Source organism: Crocodylus siamensis, chromosome 1, assembly GCF_052110815.1.
Source record: "Crocodylus siamensis isolate JL-2025a chromosome 1, ASM5211081v1, whole genome shotgun sequence".
Taxonomy (NCBI): domain Eukaryota; kingdom Metazoa; phylum Chordata; order Crocodylia; family Crocodylidae; genus Crocodylus; species Crocodylus siamensis.
In genome coordinates this window covers 368,257,915-368,279,664 of record NC_143395.1, presented here as the reverse complement: position 1 = coordinate 368,279,664, position 21,750 = coordinate 368,257,915, and the positions used below count along the sequence as shown (strand labels likewise).

The 21,750-nt window shown below is 44.9% G+C and overlaps 1 protein-coding gene across 1 annotated transcript; it reads left to right on the top strand.

The window, feature by feature from the left end:
• The first annotated feature begins 2,729 nt into the window (after positions 1-2,729).
• On the top strand, positions 2,730-18,240 carry DLEU7 (deleted in lymphocytic leukemia 7). Its single transcript, XM_090031722.1, has 2 exons — positions 2,730-3,203; positions 18,013-18,240. The coding sequence occupies exons 1-2, from the start codon at positions 2,730-2,732 to the stop codon at positions 18,238-18,240; spliced, it is 702 nt and encodes a 233-aa protein (XP_089887848.1).
• Positions 18,241-21,750: the final 3,510 nt, after the last annotated feature.

Genomic DNA, 21,750 nt, shown 5'->3' with positions numbered 1-21,750 from the left:
AGGTAACTAGGAATCCTGGTTTTCTCTGATAATCCCCAATTTTCAGATAAAAAGGTGACCCAAAATCCACATTTTTCTGTGATTACAATGAAACACCACTATAAATGTATAGTGGTGGTGCTTCATTGTAATCATGGAAAAATAAAGATTTTGGGTTACCTTTTTTAATCTGAAAATTGGGGATTATTTTTTTATCAGAGAAAACTGGATCCCTGCAGATAACCCAGTGGGCTATACACTGTTGTGTGGCCATCCTGGGGTTAAGATACCTAAGAGGTAAAGGCTTGTTACCTACTGAAATCAACAGTCAGGATCACAAGTGCAGGCTTGATCAAGAGTGGTCAGGGGTGGAGTAGTACTAGTTGTGTTGGGTTCCCTTGGTTTGGATGGCCCATATGCATCCTGTTGTGATCTTTCTGAGTTCTTTTCAGCAGAAAAAAATTGCTTTATTATCTTTATGTGGTCAAAACATAAATGAAAACTAGGAGCTGACATATACTCGCCTGCCTGGGAGCATTTACTCATGAGTAGTTTACTTACAAGTAAACTGATCCCAGATCAAATGCATGTGCAGATGCACCCAGTGCCTATGTGCCCAGCTGCTGCTGCTGCAAGTGTAATGCTGTGGGGCTGCTTTTGCTGCCAGGGTGCAGACTCAATGGGGTTGGGGGCGATTTTGGTCCTACTTCTAAGTTGGTGCTCCCATTAATGCTGCACAAAGAAATTAAGCAACTTCTGCAAGGTCATGCAGCATGACCATAACAGATCTGGGACTAGCAAGTACCTCATCTGCCCTACTTCTCTGATAAGTTTGTGCTAATTAATTAAGACTCACTAAAAAAGTTAAGTATATTTCTATGAAATGGCTTCTCTTATCTTGAAATGGGTAAATTATGCTAGAACTGATAAATTCTAATTCTTATACTGGTTCTTTCAAGACTGGCCATTTTGTGTTATACTTACCAGTGGGTTTCCATTTGTGCAAAAGCTGCCTCCTTGCCATAATAAAATAAAATCAAATGCAACTTTATTCTTTGTCTTCTCAAACCCATTTCCTGGATTAAGATTTAGGACCAGATTGTGTGATATTAAAACAGAGCCCTGAGCATAGGGCAGTAAGGAGTAGTAAATCCCTGGTTGAAGCATTCAGAGACATTTTGCCAACTGACTTGAGAGAGATGTTAGGGTTCCCAAGGAAAACTGGACCAGTCCCCTGGTCAAGGCCAACTCTTTACATTTATAAGGAATGTGAAAACAAGGGAACATGATCGAGAGTTTAATTTAAGAGCAAATGAAAAGTTTAGATAAGTCTTTCAAGGAAAATAAAGAAATAGGATTACAGTTGAAACATTTGCTAAATGGATGAGAAAAAATGATTTGACAAAGAGAAAACAGCCCTGCAAAGAAAGCACAAGGGAAGTGCTATGATAGCCTTAGAGGCCCTTTCCCTCAAACTTCTTATTTTATAACATATTTCTAAAACACAACACCCACAACTGTTTTTCCTCATCTATCAAAGCATAAAATTGCCAGTCCTTTGACCTTACTTAAATCAAGGAAGTAGCAATGTTAGGTTTAATTAAAAACAGCAAATATTTGTACAGCTGTCCCTGGTTTCACAGCACAGAAATAGGTTTAGCATCAAATCTTACAGTTTTAAATCTCTTGGGAACCATATACAAAAACATATAGGATCTTTCTGGCTCAGTTGCCAAAGCCAGAAATGCCTTTTTTGGAGTTATTTCAGGTGGAGCTCATTCACCCTTCCTATTTCCAGCCAACTATTTTCCTACTTGAGGAGAAGTTTTTTCCATCCTCCTAATGCAGCACTGCCAAGCTTACAGGTTTGGATGCATTTGATGCATCTTGGAGTTAATAATAAGTTGAGGTAGACTCTGTAACTTTAACAGCTATTATTTCAGCTTTTAGGTACAAAACAAGTCTGCCTCTTCGTAAGTGCAGCTTTTCATTGAATCAGGCATTTCACATCTCCTTGGACTGACATTGCTTTTCCAAAAGTCTCTCCCTTGTTCACCTTGTGTGCCTCAGGTTGTCAGGCCAGGACAACATGAAAGAAAGTGATTTTATAATGAGTTAAGCCTGATCAGTGATGTTCAGCCCCAATTCTGTGCATCCCCAAAGCTGGAATGTGTTTGGATCTAAGATTTTGCTTCTGGCTCTGCTCTCATTTTAAATTACTCATTGAACACATTGTAAACTCCTTCATTGCTCAACTTTAAAAACTGCTTTCAGATGACTCCAAACAGAGTCTCATTTCCCACCCCCATGGTGCACATGGGAGAGACTTGGCAGAACTTGTCCCAGCAGAGATCACAGAAGGATTTACACCACCTAGTGAGAAATACACTAAAAGAAACAAGTTAACACAACTTGAAGCACCCACACAAAGTACAAGTGCCTATATTTGCTGCTAGTTCTTGAGAAAGGAAAGGAAACCAGCTGCAGGAGCTGCCTGCCTGAAATGTGCACATGAAAAACCTCTGCAGAGCTTGAGTCCAAGAAACACAATGAATGGGAGATCTTTTAACAAGTGCTGAAATATTCAAGGACAATTGACTCTGGAATGAAGGGGCGAGGCAGGCGGCCACACACGGGCCAAGAGATAAGAGCAAAGAAGGGAAGGGAAAAGGGGGAGGGGGGGAAGAAGCCAGACAACATTTAAAACATCCCACCCTGGCCAGTGGAGGGGAACAGAAACTGGAGAGCTGATGGCCAAACCAACCCCTTTACGTGTCTCCATCAATCACCAGCTAGTGGCTCTCCAAACCTTGCAGCTGTTGCAGCAGGAGTGGGGAGACAAGGATGATACCAGTGCCCACTTGGACCAGGCCTCTCAAGCTCCATCATTCAGCATAGACAGGCCCAGTCCAATTCAACATGGCATGGGACAAGACCAGGAAGCAGCCTTTGCAAACACATCTTGCCAGGTTTGGAAGCAGGCAGGAAGCAGAAAAGGCACAAACCAAAGCCCTGAGGAGGAAGAAGAAAATGGATTTGAGCCTCTTGAGCCCCAGCCAAAAGATTCATCCCTATTGCGCCCATCCAGGCCCCGAACTCTTACAGAAATTGCTCTGCACAGCATGTTATCCCGAGTAGTAGATTTAACATCCCAGCTTGTAAATGTGGAACAGACTCTCCTGTTCCCTCTGTTACAGGAGCATCATTCTTCTGACCTTTTAAAAGTAAGTAAATGAGACCAGGGTTGTTGGTTGTAGCTGCGTTGGTCTAAGGACATAGGCAGATAAGGTTCTTTTTTCCATCTATTCAGTTGGTCTAATAAAAGATATCATATCTACCCAAAGAAACGTGCCTGTAAGTGAAACCAAAGGTTTATTGTCTGGGGCCTTTTTCTGCAAATGGGTACTGATTAGACCATCATGGAATAAACTGGGACCTGTTGTACTGATTGCAGCTTTTTATTTACATGGACTTGGTAGTAAGCAGTTACCCAAATTGTTTTAGGGTTAAACATCATTAAAAAAAAAAAGATGGTGAAAAGATATCACAGAAGCACTTTGGGTTTTGTTGAATAATTATATTTTTTTGGTGCTATAGGGTGTAATTAGACTTTAAATGAGGCATTAGGCATTATTTGGAGCTTTTCCAAAAGCTACTTTCGTATTTTCAGTATAAAACCTTAAATTGCTAAGTACCATAATGATATCCAAAGAGCCCAGGACAACAAAAATGCAGGGAGGAACAACATCTTATAAGTGAAATATTCATTTTCATTGGATGAGAGACTGTCTGGCTATTATTCCAGAATGACAATTTATATATAAGCATGTGGGACCCCAGTGAATATGTATGAAGCAGTCCTAATTTTTTCTGATAAATGAAGGAATTGCTTATATTATCACATTTCTGCGGCTTTTTTTCCAATCAGGGAAAAGAACATGCCTGAGGTGATTCACAGGAGAGGTTGGAGGAGAGACAGAAGAGGTGGTTACTGTCAGCAGTTATGTTACCAGGGATCGCCAAAAGCACCCCGCAATAGGCCATGACCCCATCTCAGAACAGCCTCCCCAAAAGGAGTCCCATCTAAGGGAAGGTTACCTCAAGATTTTATAAAAAAAATTATCTATGCTGTTCAATTCATGATATTGGTAATGGAAGATCAAGTTGATTACTTGTAGGACATAGGTTCAGAATTGGCATGGTTACATAGTGACTAGATGTTGTTTCCCTATAAAGACTCTTCGAGGAGTAAGTCCAATTCTTTGAGACAAATGTATGTTGCTATGTGGATTCATACCTGGCTAGTGAAAAATTAGGGCCACTATTTTCAGAAATGTTTTTTAAGTATCTCAATACTGGGTGTCCAAAATAAGAACTTTCAGGGACCTGATTTTTACAGATTCTGACCCCTTAAGCCCTCTCCCCTTCCTATTTCAACTGTAATTGTTCACACTTCTGAACAATCAAGCCCAAGTTATTACAAGCAAGGCTTTCAAACAGAGGCAGAAAAAAATCAGAAGCTATCTCTGAAAATTTTGGCCTAGATTCCTTCAGTCTCCAGGGATATTAAGCCAGGACCTTTCACCAGAACTAAATTCACTTAAGGAGGAGTCAGAAGGAAAAGAAAGAAAACACAAAGCTTCGCATGACATGCAAAGGCCAAGATAAAAATCAGCTAAGTGGGTAGATCTAGTACTTCTGTGTAAATGAAAAATGAATGGAGAATTGCTTATTGGATTTATGTAACTGAGTTTCCTTTAGGACATCCATATTGCTGCTAATGAAAAATAAATAAATAATAACAATGGCACTGCCTCTTAGCATACTAATTCAACAAACTACATCCATTTTGAAGATGGTTCTGTGTTCTTCCTCTTCCTTCCCAGAGCTACTTTACTATTTGCTTCTGTGAGAGTGTATGTCCAGATGTCAATGGGTATATCATTTCATATAGATTCTCATGTTAGGACTGCACTTGAAGTCAGATTAGATTTTTTTTTAGGAAAGCCCATTATTAAGCCCAGTGCAACAGTGGGCTTTTTCTCAATTCATTCTTATGCCTAGGTGACACATATTCTGTGGTATGTTTCCATAAACCCTGCATCACTGATAACCAGGCTTTTTAGCTGGAAGTGACTGCTGATGGACATTTAATTTTTAACTGAGTTGGATTCCGAGAATTCAGTTTATATGTTTACCTTGACAGGAAATTTAGACAAACAAGCTTCTCAAGCTGGGCTTTGAGATGAGTTACCCAAAACCCTTTAAAAATAAAAAGCAGCTATTGATACTGTGTTCATCCAGTCACTCCCCTCTACTGCAAAGGAACAATCACCCTCTGAGCACAGAAACACTCTCAAATCCTAGTCCTGCTACAGCGCCCTCTCGCTGCTTGCTACAGTTCTATCTCACCTTTTAGCAATCCAGAAATCAGAGAATCATAGGACATTAGTCCAACCCCTGCTCAAAGCAGGACCATCCCTAACTAGATCATCCCACCCAAGGCTTTGTCTACTCAGGTCTTAAAAACCTTCAAGGATGGAGATTCTACAACCTCTCTGGGTAGCAGGATAACCTGTTCCAGTGTTTTACTACCCTCCTGGTGAGAGTTTTTCCTCATATTTAACCTAAACTTCCCTTGCTCCAACTTGAGACCTTGTTTTGTTATCTGCCACTACTGAGAACAGTCCAGCTCCAGTCTAGCTTTTTGGAAATACCTTGCAGTTAGTTGGAGGCTACTATTAAATCCCCTCTTAGTCTTCTCTTCTCCAGACTAAGTCCAGTTTCCTCAACCTGTCCTCATAACTCATGTGCCCCAGCCCCCTAATCATTTTTGTTGCCCTCTGCTGGACTCTCCCCAATTTGTCCACACCCTTTCTGTAGTGGGGGCCCCAAAACTGGACACCTTACTCCAGGTGTGACCTCACCAGTGCTGAATAGAGGGGAATAATCACTTCCTTTAATCTGCTGGCAACACTCCCATAGCCCAGTATGTTGTTAGTTTTCTTCACAAGAAGAGCACACTGTTGGTTTATAATCAGCTTATTGTCCACTGTAATCGCCAGGTTCTTTTCTGCAGAGTTGCTGCTTAGCTAGTCAGACCCCAACCTCTACTGGTGCATGGGATTGTTCTGTTCTAAGTGCAGAACTTTGCACTTGTCCTTATTGAACTTCATGAGATTTCTTTTGGACCAATCTTCCAATTTGTCTAGGTCTCTTTGAATCCTAGCCCTACTCTCCAGCCTATATACTATTCCACCCATCTTAGGGTGATCTGCAAATCTGCTGAGGGTGCACTCCATCCCATCTTCCAGATTGTTTATGAAAACATTGAACAAAACTGGCCCCAGGACTGACCCTTGGGGCACCCCACTTGACACCAGCTACCAACTAAACATCAAGCCCAACAATCCAGCCAGTTTTCTAAAATGCTTTTGATTATCCTGCTTCTGTTTCTTTCTGGCCTGTGAGACATGCTAGATCAACAAGTCATAGGCTACTATGAAAATGGCCCAAAATATAGCTACACATGGTTTGTGGAAATAAGATCCAAGCTACTTGCATTATGGAACATAAAGCATACATTTCTCTGAGAAATTCAGAAACTGGAAAGCACTGCTTTGGCTAGCTCCAGACAATGCAGGCCCAGAAAGAAGCCAAGAGATCTGCTTGGCTCAACAGGAATATTAGGGGGCTATTGAAAAAGAAAGAAGAAGAATATAAACAATGGAATAATGGCTCAGCAACCAAAGAGGAATACACCTGTGTCACCAGGGTCTGCAGATACGAGACACGAAAGGCTAAGGCAGGCATGGAAATCAAGCTGGCAACTGGAATAAAAGATAACAAAAAGTCCTTCTACAGATACATAGGGAGCAAGAAGAAACTGGGATTTACTGTGGGAGCCCTACTGAATACTTGGGGGCAGTCCACAGCCAATGCCCACAGAAGGACAGAACTCCTAAATACATACTTTGTGTTGGTATTTCTGAAATCAAATGGAGACTGTTCACCTGACCAGAGGCTCAGGGAACATGGGAAGACAACAAATTACATTAAGTCAGTCCTGAACAGGTGAGGGATCTCCTGCAGTGCTTGGATGTTTTCAAGTTTGCTGGGACAGATGACCTGCAACCAAGAGTCCTGAAATAACTGGCTCTCTCACCCCATTCTTATTAAATAACTAGGAGACTGTGGCGTTGATACCTACATGGTCAGATGGGTCACTAATTGGCTGGAGGGCTGCACCCAGAGAGTGGTGGTGGACAGGTCTTATTTGACCCGGAGGGATGTGGGCAGTGGGGTCCCCCAGGGCTCGGTCCTTGGGCCTGCACTGTTCAACATGTTCATCAGCGACTTGGACAAGGGGGTAAAAAGCACCCTGTTCAAATTTGCAGATAACACTAAGATGCGGGGAGAAGTGGGCATGCTAGAAGGGAGGAATAGGCTGCAATCGGACTGGGACAGGTTACAGGGGTGGGCAGATGAGAACAGAATGGGTTTCAACACTGACAAGTGCAGGGTACTGCACCTGGGGAGGAAGAACCAGCAGCAGACCTACACGCTGGGGAACTCCCTTCTTGTCAGTGCAGAGGCAGAAAAGGATCTTGGAGTTAAGGATATTGATGCCAAAGTGAACATGGGCCGACAGTGTGGGGACATGGTCAGGAAGGCAAATTGTACCTTGTCATGCATCCACAGATGCATCTCAAGCAGATCCAAGGAGGTGATACTCCCCCTCTATGCGACACTCATCAGGCTGCAGTTGGAGTGCTGTGTCCAGTTCTGGGTGCTGTATTTCAGGAGGGATGTGGACAACATGGAGAGGGTCCAGAGGAGGGCCACCCACATGATCAGGTGTCAGCAGGGCAGGCCCTACAAGGAGAGGCTACGGGACCTGAACCACAAAAGAAGGCTGAGGGGGGAATCTAGTGGCAGTTTACAAACTAGTCGGGGGGACCAGCAGGCATTGGGAGAGTCCCTGCTCCCCCGAGCACTACCAGGAGTGACAAGAAATAACAGTCACAAGCTGGAAGAGGGTAGATTTAGGCTAGACATCAAGAGGTGCTGCTTGACTGTCAGGGTGGCTAGGATCTGGGACCAACTTCTAAGCAAAGTGGTGCTGGCTCCTACCCTGGGGGTCTTTAAAATGAGGCTGGATGAGCACCTTGCCGGGGTAATTTGACCCCAGTACTCTTTCCTGCCCATGGCAGGGGGTTGGACTTGATGATCTGCTCAGGTCCCTTCTGACCCTACTAACTATGAAACTATGAAACTATGGCTGAGCTTATAGCAGTGTCACTGCCCAAGTTGTTTGAAAAGCTGTGGAACTCAGGAGTGGTCCTGGACAACTGGAAGAGGGCCAATATGGAAAGAAGGATGACCCTGCAAACTACAGATTGGTCAGCCTGACTTCAGTCCTGGGTAAAATCTTTGAAAATATTGTTAAGGAGGCCATCAATTACAAGCTGGTAACTGATGGGGTGTTAAGAAGCAACCATCATAGCTTTGCCAAGGACAGATCATGCCTGACAAACCTAGTGTCCTTCTACAACCAGGTACAACCAGTCTGGATGAGGAATGAGGTTGACATCATTCACTTAGATTTCAGTATAGCCTTTGATTCCATTTCCCATGAGATTCTCTCATACCAAGTGGAGGGTACTGGGCTGGACCAGTCTACAGTGAGGTGGGTAGACAACTGGCTTAGAGGCCACTCCCAGAGAGTTGTAATCAATGGGATGGCCTCATCCTGGAGGGCTGCCTCCAGTGGTATCCCCCAGGGATTGGTGCTTGGACCCTCACTCTTTAACATACTTATTAATAACTTGGATGAGGGGGTGGAAAACTCACTGAATAAGTTTGCGGATGATACCAAGCTGTGGGGAAATGTGGGCACATCAGAGGATAGAGTTAAGCTCCAGGATTACCTTGACAGACTGGATTCACGGGCAGAATGGAATCAGGTGAGGTCTAACAAGGAAAAATGCAAGGTCCTTCATCTGAGTAGGAAGAACTGTTATAACTACATGGTAGGTGGTGGCCCACTGGTTGGCACAGCATAAGAGCTGGGGTCACGATTGACTGGAAGATGAACATGAGCCAACAGTGTGATAAGGTTGTCAGAAGGGCAAACAAAACTCTGGCATGCATCAACCAAGGTCCAGGGAGGTACTCCTCCCTCTGTATTTGGCATTGGTGAGGCCTCAGCTGGAGTAACATGTCCAGTTTTCACACTCCAAGAAGGACATGGATAAGCTTGAGAGGGTACAAAGAAGGGCCACCTGTATTGTTAAGTGCATGAAGGATAGGCCCTATGGGCAGAGACTCCGGGAACTCGGCCTGTTCAGTCTGAGTAAGAAAAGGCTGAGAGGTGACTTAATAGCTGCCTACAAGCATGCTAGGAGTGAGCATCAAGATCTAGGGGAGCAATTCTTTAGGAAAGCACCTCAAGGGAGGACAAAGACCAATGGGCATAAGCTGATACACAGTAAATTCAGGCTAGATATAAGAAATAATTTTTTCTCTGTAAGGGTTACCAGAATCTGGAACACACTCATAGCAGAGGTGGTGCAGTCACCCTCCTTGGAGGTATTCAAAATGAGGCTGGACAGGCACCTTGTTGAGCTTGTCTGAGCCCAGTAACTTCCTGCCCATGGCAGGGGACTAGACTTGATGAACTTACAGGTCCCTTATGGTTCTATAATTCTATGATTCTTTGACTCTATAAACCTGTAATGATAATGTCCATGTTTTACTGATACATTAGGGTAATCAGAACAGTCATTTTTAAAAGAGGGCGCTTTTTTATTTTGGACACCACTTTTTATATATCCAAGAAAGAAAAATTAAAAGATTCCCAAATAGAAGTGTATAGCTTACTTTTGCTATGATCACGTACAGGACTTTATTACTGCTGCTTTCTGATAATACCCTGTCTCATCTCCTTAGCTGCAGTTACCAAGGGGTCACTAGAGTGTTACTAAATCAGAAATGTATAATAGGTTGGATCTTAGCCAGCTGGAAATGGAATATAAATGATATTAAGACATTAAAATAGCTTTCACATTTGCAAAACAGTCATAGTATTTTATTTTATTTTTAAATTGTGCTCGTCACAGATGTCAAATTGATAAGCCTAAAGAAAACCTCCAGACAAGGTGAGCTCCCCCAGATGCTTCATAAACATGCCCCAGTCCTGTTCTTTTTCTAGACCTGATTAGTCTCCATATGCATCTTTACATGTGCTGGAGCCGGGACAGGGATGCGGGGGGGTGCGGTGCGCTTTATTTAGCATAGCTCTTGGAAGCCACTCTAATTAAAGTGTCCACAGCATCCCATGTATTCAGCGTCCCATACTTCAAAATGGCAGTGGGAGCACTTTAACTAAAGCTTGTTGGATGAGCTTTAGTTAAAATGCCCCTGCCACTATTTTGAAGTATGGGGATGCTGAATACAAGAGATGCTAAGGCTGCTGGAACATGCTAATTAGCACACTCCAGCAGTCTCAATTAATTGAGTCTGCTCTGACACACTGTAATTACACACTGTATTTACAGGCACCCTGTTCCTAACAAAATAAATCCATGTGAATGGACTCTCATACCTGCACCTTGTCACGTTGTGCTAGATCCTCATCCATGAAGTCTGCATGCCCCCGGAGACTGGGGGGCACAGCAAATTCCTGCAGGTGGCAGTGGAACTGTTGGTGGTGGGAGCATGGTGGCAGCAAGTGGGGAGCTCCCGCAGGTGGCCACGGTGCTGTCGGTGGCCAGGAGAGGGGTTGATCACTGACTGGCAGTCGGCAACCACCTACAGATGCCACTGGCAGCATCGGCAGTAGCCAGTGGCAATCACGGACCACTCTCAAACACCATTGCCAGACTCAGGGAGTGCACGTGCACCTGCGTTCAGCCCCTATGCATTGCCAGTGTCCTCAGCTAATACAAACTGGCGAAGCTCATTCTAAATCAATGGAAATATAGTAGCACTAGCCAGTTGCCTGTCAGGAATGATGGGGGGGAGCCCTGTGCCCACTCCCATACAGGCCCACTCTCCCTTTACCTCATGCTGCTTGGGGTCCAGACTTGCTCCCCCCTTCCCCACTGCAATGGGGAAGGAGTGAGGCCGAGGGTAGGGAAAAGCTGGGCTGCCGCAGTGGGGGGAGTAATGGGCCCGGGCTGACCTGTCAGCAAGGGGGGAACGGGAGGAATGGGCTTGGACCCGATGTAGGGGAGGGCGGGGGTGAGGGAGGAGTGGGTCCAGGCCGAAGGGGGGCAGGAGGCTTGCTCCTCTCTTCCCCCCGCCACTGCCACGTTGAGCCATATTGGCCTAGGCCCTCTGCTCTTCCCCCACCACCGCAGCAGCCAGCTTCTCCCCTGGCTCAGACCCAGGCCCACTGCTCCCCCATCACCACCATGGCAGGCTGGCTTCTCCCCTGGCCCAGGCTTGGTCATCCTCCTGGCCTGCATTGCGCCCAGGCCCACTCCTTCCCTCCCCACACCACCACCACCACAGCTCACAGCTTGCCCACTATTCCCCCAACCCACATTGGGCCCACTCCTCCCCCCGTTGTCACCGCCTTGGCCCTGTAGGCAGAGACAACAGAAGGGAGGAGGAGCAGGCTGAGGCCAGAGCCGGTGGCTTCACCTCCCCCATGGTATCTTGACCCTGGTCCCCCCCACGCCACAGCCGCCATCAGGTGCAAGGAATAAGGGGGAGGGGCAAGGCCAGCTCTGGTGGCCTCGTCCCCCCCACCCCACTCCATCATTATTACCTGTAGGGAGCAGGACAGGGGGCAAGGCAAGCTGCGCAAGCCTCACCCCCCATCCCTTGTGTCTCCACCATCATGGCAGTGCTCCACTGCCGCCAGCTCCTGTTCAAACACTTGTCTGCACTCTGATTGCCTGTTTGTCAGCCAGAGTGCAAATAAAGCGCTACAGACAGACAGACTGACAGACTTAGGCTTTTATAATATTAGAATACACCTGGTGAGAATCTGGCTTGCTGTCTTCCTTGGTAATTGCCAAAAGGCCCTGCCCATGTGGATATCTTTACATCCTTGGTGCCATTGTCCCTTTACCAAGATTGTCAACAGTGGTGCCAGTATCGGTGATTTTTCCCACTCTTCTGTGACTGAGCCATAGGAAACTGAACTGAAACTAAATGTTCACATAGTTCATTCAACATCCAACTTGTAGAATAACATCAGATATTATTATTCTGTAATCCAGATTTAAACTGGAGAATTAAAAATGTTAGTTTGTACTGACAAATGCTGAGCAAGCCAGCTAATTCTTGTAGTTATGGTCTTTGAAGAATTCTGTAATGCCAATCCAATCACTCAGAAAATGCCCACAGCCTTGAGACAATAACAAAAGCCCAGTATTTTTTACTCATATACAAGAGCAGGGAGACCGCTCCGACATGCTGTAATTACAGTGCATCACAGTACCAAGTCTGCTGGAGAGTGGTCATTTCATGCTCCAGCAGCCTCCAGTGTCTCATGTATTAGCATCCCTGCACTTCCAAATGGTGGTGGCAGCACTTTAACTAAAGCTCATTCAACAAACTTTAGATAACTTGCCCCTGCAGCCATTTTGAAGCGTGGGAACGCTGATACGAGACACTTTGGGTGCTTTAATTAGAGTAACTTTCAGAGCTGATCTAATTAAAGCCCACCCCTCCTTCCACTTCCAGAGCAAGTTATAAATGCCCATGATTATCATCATTTTTTCTAAATACAATCATCATTTTTTCTAAGTACAATTGCCATAATAATGTATTTTTAAACTAAAAAAAATAGTGGCAGTTTGGTGATTTAGAAGGTTGTCTCTCCCTACACAAATGACGAGGTCTCCAATAGACCATGTATGACGGTTCTAAATACACAGGTATACAACCTGGGCTAATGCCAATGGTGATGGCTACCCAATTTTCATCAGAAGCTTTATCTGCAACCGCAGATTATGCCAATTAGCAAACACATGTTTTTTCTACCATTAATTAGATCATAAAAATATTCCTGGATTTAATAGCATAGATGTTCCATTTCTTACAATAACTAAGAAGAAGAACTACTACTGGCAAATGTTTTCACTTTTAGTTTTAATGTAAAATTCTTCGTAAATTTCAATAGGGGTAATTTAAACAGAAAGTTTTTTAAACACCCTCAAATAAACACTTTTTGGTGTGATTTCTAATAGAATGGGGAAATGTTTCTAAATTGGAGGTAATATGCCCATGTAGTTACACTGTATTAACCATTTCTTCACTCTTTGTGAAGAAGGGGTGCTGGCAATGTTAAAAAGAGGCTTTCAGATGGTAAACCACAAAATGACCGCTGTTGTTTCATTCACATAAACAACAACTTCACAAGAAATTATTAATAGCCAGAAATTCTTTGTGATGTGACTCACAGGAAACAGTATATAAAAGTCTTTCCAAATATAAATGTTTTGAAACACTATAGCTGAATGGACATGGGAACTTAACTAGCTCTTAAGTTCATCTCAGAAGAAGTGGAGACACATTGGCAGGGAAACTTGCTCAATTCTCAAATAAAAGGCTTAGGTTTCCACTGCTGTTATTGTGACACTTTTTATAAATGTAAAATGGTCTTTTCAAAGGAGTAGATAAATAGGTTTCTAAATCACAAGTTTTAGTTCTCTGAAAATTAATGTTATTACTTAGCAATTCTACACTCCTTTAGATTTCAAAACTGCCTTAAAACAGCTAATTTTCTCAACATTCTTGTGAGTTAATACTTATCTGTATTTTACAGATGGACAGACTCAGGCATGGAGATTGAAGGTACTATCCACCCTACTTATTTTAACTGTGTTTAAAAGCACAGTGATTTAGCACAGTGACTCCTCAGCCATCTCACAATACAGACTAGACTTGGCCAGGTGGTTAAGAGCAGTCCAAATGATAAAAACATCCGTACACTTTGCTTCAGCTGGGGTTCTTTTCAAGAATAGAACATAGTTGTTTTGATTTATTTTACAAGATAACCTACAGACCCCACTCTGCAAAGACCCGTTGTACTTGGCACTGTACAAGTAGTTAGTGAGAGACCATTGCTGCAAAAAGCTTGCAGCTTAGATCAGTGATTCGCAACCTGTTTGTACTCAAGGCACCCCTTGGAAAATGACAGCTCTTAACTTTCACTGACTTTTTGATTATGGAAAATTATAGAACAATTCTTCTGTTGAAAAGAACTCAGAGACCCCAACAGGTTAGCATGTTTTTGACACTATGATGGATTCCAGTCTGAATCTTCTGGCACCCCAGGGCACTGCGGCACCCTTGTTGAGATTCTTTGGTCTGGGGAGACAAGACTGAACCAGTTTATGTTATAAGCTAGTCTTATTGAGTTCAGGTATTTTCTTTCACTTAAATGTGATAAAAATGTCAGTGCAGTTGGTATATTGTATTTACTTGAAAATGATAAGGTTTTTCCTCCGTCATAATGCAGGAGGAGTGCAAACAGCAGGGAGAGCGGGGAGTGGGAGGAAAGGTGGCAGGGGGTGGGGCAGGCACAGGGAGACAAGGAGTGGGCGGCAGAGGGCACATGGGGGATGGGAAAGGGGGCAAGGGGCAAGTGGCAGGGGAGCAGATGGTAGGGGGCAAACACAGGTGTCAGGGGGGCACACAGAAGAGGGTCAGGCACTGGGGGCAAACACATATAGCAGGGAAAGTGGCAGAGAGGACAACAGGAAGGGGTCTGGATCCTCTGTCCCCCACCACTGCTTTCCCTGCCACAGTCAGAGCTAGAGACTCCACAGAAGGTAAGTGGTGGGTGCAAGGGTGCAGACAATGGGGGGAAACAGGGAGTGGAGGGAGAGCAGGCAGTAGGTGAGGGTAAACACCAGAGGGGTGAACAGGTGGAAGGGGGGCACAAGTGGTGGGAGCTGTGGGGAGAGGCACTTGGGGCAGGCAGCAAGGGAGCAGGCACAGGCATGGGGCAAGCAAGGGAGTATGTGGCAGTTGGGCGAGGAGCTGAAGGGCAAGTGGCAGGGGTTACAGGCGACAGAGAGGCAGGCACAGACACGTGGATGGGCACGAGGTCGTAGGGGCAGGAGGAGGCAGCAGGGGGGCATGTGATGGAGGGCAGGGGGTAGTGGAAAGGGTGTACACATTGGGAGAGGGACAGACAGCAGGGAGGCAGGCACGGGGTGGTGGCAAGGGGACAGGGGTCTGTCCCCTTATGCCCTGCCACTGCTTTCCCTGCCACAGCAGTGGGGAGGACAAATATAAGACTTTCCACTAATTAGGTTTTATAAATGGAAAATAATAGCACCTTCCAATGTATAGAAGCTAAGTATTGGGGGTCATCTTAAGTTCAATGTCATCTTGGATTTGGGTGAGTGTAGTAAACAATTTCCCTGAAACTGCAGGATGACTTGTCTATGGTAGGATACAGTCCATGATTTCCCATTATTCCTACCACTGATACGTTTCTACCTGTGACTGCAGCCATGATAGAAGTTGCTGGTAGCTGATTATTTCAACTGGTCTGGGGCACCTATACATGAGTATGGAGGCTGCTCTGATGCACTGGAATTTCACTGCATCAAAGCACACTCGATTAATTGAGTCTGCTGGAGTGTGGCAATTACCGCACTGCAGCAGCCTCCTGTGGCTTGTGTATCAGTGCCCCTGTGCTTAAAAATGGCAGTGGGGGCACTTGATCTAAAGCTTGTCGAACAAGCTTTAGTTCAAGAGCCCCTGCCACCATTTTAAGTACAGGCATGCTGATACATAAGACGCAGCAGCGCTTTAACTAAAGCGGCTCTTGGAGCCACTCTAATTAAAGCACCACCCCCCATTCCCCAAGCACGTGTAGAAGTGCCTGTGACATCTAAACTTGCTCGCAGTACTTCCACACAATATGATTGTTAATATGCTGGTGAACCACCCTTGTCTTCAGTAGTAGCCACCATGGGAAGCTTTGGGTAAAAATATCCTAGAGTTGACTTAGTTATTGTGTCTTTAATAGGTTGAGACTGGAACTTATGAACTTCTAAATTCCAGCCTCTTAACAAAACACCAAAACTCAAACTCTTGGGCATGCTGAAGAAATAGAACAAGTGTCTTGACTGTATGAAGGTTTACTTGATTTGTCAAATTAATGTCCCAGAATTTAAAAATATATATATTCTTCTAAAAATATATTCTTTTAGCAAAACTTGTTAAAGGTAGAATCAGCATAAACTAAATGACACTTGGTAGTTAATATTACATTTACATTAGTGTTCAAAACATGAAAGTTGGGTAATTTGAAACAGGCTAAAGATTCAGCATAATATTAAGTAACAAGCCTCTAAAACACTCAAAGAATGGTAGCAAATTTCAAGCCCTAGTTTTAAGAGCTTTAGAACTAGTGGGCCATGCAGTTTTTATTCTGGTGAAGCTGTATCAGTACCATGTGGGATATTAACTCATCTGTCTAAACATATGGCTCTTGACAAACGAAAGCTGCAGGGAGGATAAGCTTCTGCACTGAAATTGAAAACACTTTAAATTAAATCATTGCAAATATTTGTGCTTGTTTCTGTTAGAGGCCTATGAACCACTTGAGCTATTACTCTCTATCACCTTACTTCACAAGAGTCCATTGTTCTGAACTGAAAGCAGAAGGGATTTTTAATATGGAAACTTTTCCATTTACATCTGTTAGTTAGTATCCAGTTTTGCTGAAAGGAGGGAGATAAGCCAGGTTTTAATTCTCTGTCCTGTATCCTCAAGTTCCCATGTGCAGGACACCTGGAAAAGCTAGCAAGGCTAGTTTGCTTGCTTAGTGCAATTTTTTTGACCTTTTAATATACTTGAGTAAGGATTTTATACCTCAAGAAGCCTTATAGAGCAGGATTTGAAAGGTAAGCTTCAAAGGGAAAATTAAAATAATTTTAGAAAAGGAAACTTTGCAAATTCACATGAAAAAATTATGACCCATCTAGGATCCTGCTTCCGAGAGGCAGCCCAAAACAGTAGTTTCTACGCAAAGCAGTAGTTTCTACACAACTACAGCAGCTCTGCAACAGCTGCTACTCAATTTCTTGCGGCCTAAAACCAGTTAGTTTATAGCTATAAGCAGTTAGTTTATAGCTATATTTTTGCTGAATGCCAAGCCTAACTGATTGGGGAAACTAGACGTTGCAGTTTTCACTGTTAACTCACCTTCCATGTTTGGTTTGCAGATCACCTTTATTAATATTATGACAGTAGTTCGCACTGAAGCCTGTAGGCCTTCTGTGTGCTGGGAACACAGAATCCTGATGTCATTTTTTAAAACAAATGTTCAATATTTAAGGCACTGAGGTTGGATACCAAAAATAAGATTAAGAACAGACTTCATAAAATAAGTTACCAGAGTTCAGAGGAGTCTACTGACCTTTAAAAGTGGGTAGGTGAATGAGACCCCATGTTTCACATTATGCACAGCATTGTGTAACCACCACCTTGCATGCATCTCAGAATGTAGGACAGTTCTCACTGAACTGGGGGGATGCCATAAAGGTTTCTATGTAGAAAAGTGTGGCAATATTGACAAGCACAGTGATAAAGAGACCACAGCTCTCAAGCCACAAGCGGCTGTTCACTTCTGACTCTTGCAAAAAATGTTGTGAACATTTTATTCTTTTTTCACTGGATGTATTGAGCGTGCGTTTCCTGCAATCATGAACAAAGCCAAATATGCACTATCTTTCTCTGTCTGTGCCAAGTAACATACTTCAGGCTTTTCTTTTGAACTGGAGTCTGCCACAATTGACTGAAGGATGTATATGAGGTTGTGGTGCTGTGGCTCACACTGACTGCTCCTGTGATTCCTGAGCCAGCCACAAGTAGTGCTGCTGTGGGGAGGGGGGTCCACACCACTGCAGTTGGCACTGCTCTAGTCTGGTGCTGCCTCATATGTCATGACTACCCCAGGCATGAAGTCACCCTGCTGCGCCTCTGCCAGTCAGGTCTTTGTCACTGGGTGGGGACATTATTTTTCACTCATTTTCCTTTTCTTTTTGCTTCTAGGATAGCATTGAGTTTCGAAACATCTGCAGTCACATGGCCTTACAAGGGCAGGGATGGCAATTTGACAGAGACTTGTATGCAGCATACGAATGTTTGAAGACAATTGTTAAGAAACTGATTTGTTCACTTGCAGTTTTCCCCTCAGAGTCTTATGCCATTGCCCGATCTTCTCTGAGGCAAATCTTACAAAACCTCCCTGAGATGAGAGAAACAAGATCATACAGATGAGCACCACTGAATACCCATAAGAAATAAAAGCCTTATAGAACCTTTTAACTGCCTCCAAAATCATGAATAATTTGAAAGGCTGATACTACAGTCTTTACCTAAAAGAGTGGTCCTGTCCATTTCACACAAATAAGAGCTTCATAATCAAGGTCCAAATCCTGCTTTCATGCTGAGCATCTTTGTCTCTCTCTGGAGTTTTAGTCATCAGTGGAAGTTAACAGCTAATTTAAGGAGCTCTGCATTGTGTATGACTGTACTTCAAATAAAGAGCATTGCAGAACTGAACCCAAATATTGAGGTAGCATGACAAACAATGCTGGTTGAGAAGAGGACTTACTGAAATCTGTGACTGTCCATCCCTCTTAGTGATAAACTTGTTTCTAAAGAATTGTTTTAGCTAGTTAATACTTTACTATGAAGAAACAACTGAACTGAAGGGTTAAGGTGTGGAGTTGCCAATTCAGAAAAGGAAAAGGAAAACGAGTAAAATATTATAGACCATGGGAATCAAAGTTTTAAAGTAATAAAAACTCTCAGTAGTTGATCTCATGAATGTTAAGGGAAATCAGATACAGAGGGGCCATGAGTATGGCTGTACTTTAACATATTTAAAAACTGGAGCAAATATTTGTGGAAGTCATTTTGCAAAACTCTCCCAGCTCTGGTGGCTATGCAGTACACAGTAAAAAAATCAGCTTTCCTAATGCCAAACTGGGAGCATTTGTGAAGTCCAACTTGCTTCTGTTGAACATCTGCAGCTGCAATGTTGAAAAGAGGCATTTTTCCTATTTGCAGTAAGATTTAATGTCTGTGTGATTGCTAAGCAGCAATGAGGCTTTGTAGAATCTTTGTTTGCAAAGGCTAAATTTAACCCATATTAGCTGTAGCTCATGCAATAGATGAAGAAATTCTATAGAGCACGATATAGAAAATTTCCTCTGTTGGCTGTTGTAGTGGATTTGGAGAGGTGATTTTTTTTCTTATGCGTTTTCGTGAACATAATCAGATGAATACTTTTCAAGTATGATTCTGTATATTCGTTGATTGGCCATATTTATGTCCACACTTTATACATGACAGTGCTCAGTTTTATAGGATCTGTATCATGTATTTGAAAAAAATCTATGAAAAGCAATACCAAAAATAAATCTGTGAAAAAAGTGCGGGGGTGCAGGGGGGAGTGCCTTTTTTGTATTTGGATCTTTCCCTAAAGGAAAATGGGGGAGGTGAGATGTATACATTATAACAGGGGTGGGCAGATGTTGCCTATGCCAAATCCAGCTGCGAGGCCATTTTATCCAGCCCATGGGGCCCCTAAAAAAATGTGGAAAATTAATATTTCTATGCCCTTGGTTCCTATCAAAAATGACCCAGTAGGACCCAGGGTAAGCCTGGTGGGCTTCCACAACAGCAGGGCCTGCCCGGCCCCGCCCCTGCCCCCCAGCCGGAAGCCCCGGCCACAGTTTCTGGGCTGGGAGCACGTGGCTAAGCTCAGGTAAGGGGGACCCCAGGCAAGAAAAGAGTGCGGGGAAGAGTGAAAGTGGCCTCTCCCCCACCCCACGCCCCGTGCCCCACACTGCAGGTGCTCGCAGCCCACATGGGGCTGTCCAGAGCAGGCACAGGCAGCCCCAGGCAGGCTGTGAGTGGCTGCAGTGCGGGGCAGCAGGCATGGGGTGGGAAGGGGCTGCTTTCTCCCCTCCCCCCCCAGGCTGGCAGAGGGGCGGGCTACAAGCTGGTCCTGAGCGTGGGGAAAAGTGGCCCCTTGCCCACCCCATGCCCGGCACCCTGCACTACAGCCACCTGCAGCCTGCAGGAGGCTGCCTCTGCCTGCTCCAGACAGCCCCACATGGGCTGTGAGTGCCTCCAGTTCAGGGTGCCACCATGGGGCAGGCGAGGGGCTGCTTTTCCCCACACTCAGTACCAGCTTCTTCCCTGCTGTCAGGGCTTTGCACTGCCCCCTGCCTGTACTGCAGGGCTGGGGGGCACTGGGTGTGAGCGGGTGGGAAGTCATTGGGAGCACAGGGCCAAGACTGGTGTCCCGGGGCTAGTGCCGGTGGGGCCGAGAGCAGGGTGGCAGGAACGTGGGGTCCCAGCTGGCAGGGGCTCTATGGAGCTGGGCCAGCTGCCCCCTCTCCCTGCTGGTGCAGCCCAGCCCAGCTCCACAGACCCCTGCTGGCCTGTGCCCCGCTCTGGGCCCCACCGGTGCTGGCCCTGGGACATTGGTCCCAAGACATTGGGATGTTGGTCCCAAGATGGTGATCAGGGGTGGGGCACCTGTCAAGGGGTGGAGCACCTGTCAAGGGGTGGGGCTACCCATGTGGCCCTCGACAGCCTGCCAAAATTGGGTAAGCGGCCCTCCACCCAAAATAATTGTCTGCCCCTGCATTATAGCATTCCACCTCCTATGCACCTCATGGACTCAAGTGGCCTTTAGGCAAATTATGTATTTAATTATTTATTCATTCATTTATTTCTGTATGGAGTTCCCTGTGGTTTGGTGGTAGAATTCTTGTCTGTCAAGTAGAAGACCTGGGCCCTGTATACAACTACAGCCATTGAGGCACTGAATGTATAGACTGTCTAGCCTTTTGATTCTGTCTATAGTGGGGATGGAAGGTCATGGCAGCCTCTACTCCTTTATACTCCTGCCTGGGTGACCTTTCATGCATGCATCATGATTCAGAAGGACTGACGGTTCCTCCTTCTACTATTCCTTGGGCATGCCTGTAGAAGGTGCTGTGTTGCTGTAGTGATGAGCTATGGCAATGTATCACTGGCGGGCTCAAACTGTGATGCCACTGCTACTGTGTAGTAGCAACAAGCTACTGAGCGGTAGCTTGTTGCTACAGTGCAGTAGGGTCAGAAATGACCCATGTGGCACTGGGACTGCACAGTACCAGTGATTATTGTGCAGTTATTTAGTACTTGCTTTAGTATTTGCTTTAGCAAGTACTAAATGACTGCGCAGTAACATCTGCGCAGTCGGGCACATGTGTAGATGCAACCAGTATGTACGTATTGTATTTATAATTCGGGATCTCAATCCCAATCTAAGTTTGCAGGTAAACTGAAAAGTAAATAATGGTACATATGCTATCCCCAACTGAGCCTGGTTCCCCACACAGCTGTTTCTTGCAGCCCTGGCTGGAGCAGGGGAGGAGTAGCTGAAACAATGGCAGTGGTGGCCAAGTTTCCCCTTCCTGCATCCTGGAGCATAATTAGAGAGGGCAAGCAGGGAATGGGAGAGGAAGAGAGGAGATGTGCCACTGAGCACAAAAAGGAAGGGTGGGGATGCCAAGAGCTGGGGTGGAAGGGGAGATTCTTACTTGAGTCAGGAACTTTAAAAAGTCCCTGGCTGCTGTACCCATGGTGCAGTCTACCCACCCCAGTGTGGGAAGGGGAGGTGGGGGGACAGAGAAGTCTGAGAGCCCAGGGAAGCAGCCGCCACTGATCACTGCTCCTGCACGCCCCTTTTCAAAATTCTGGATCTGTTTATGGTTGTTTTAGTAC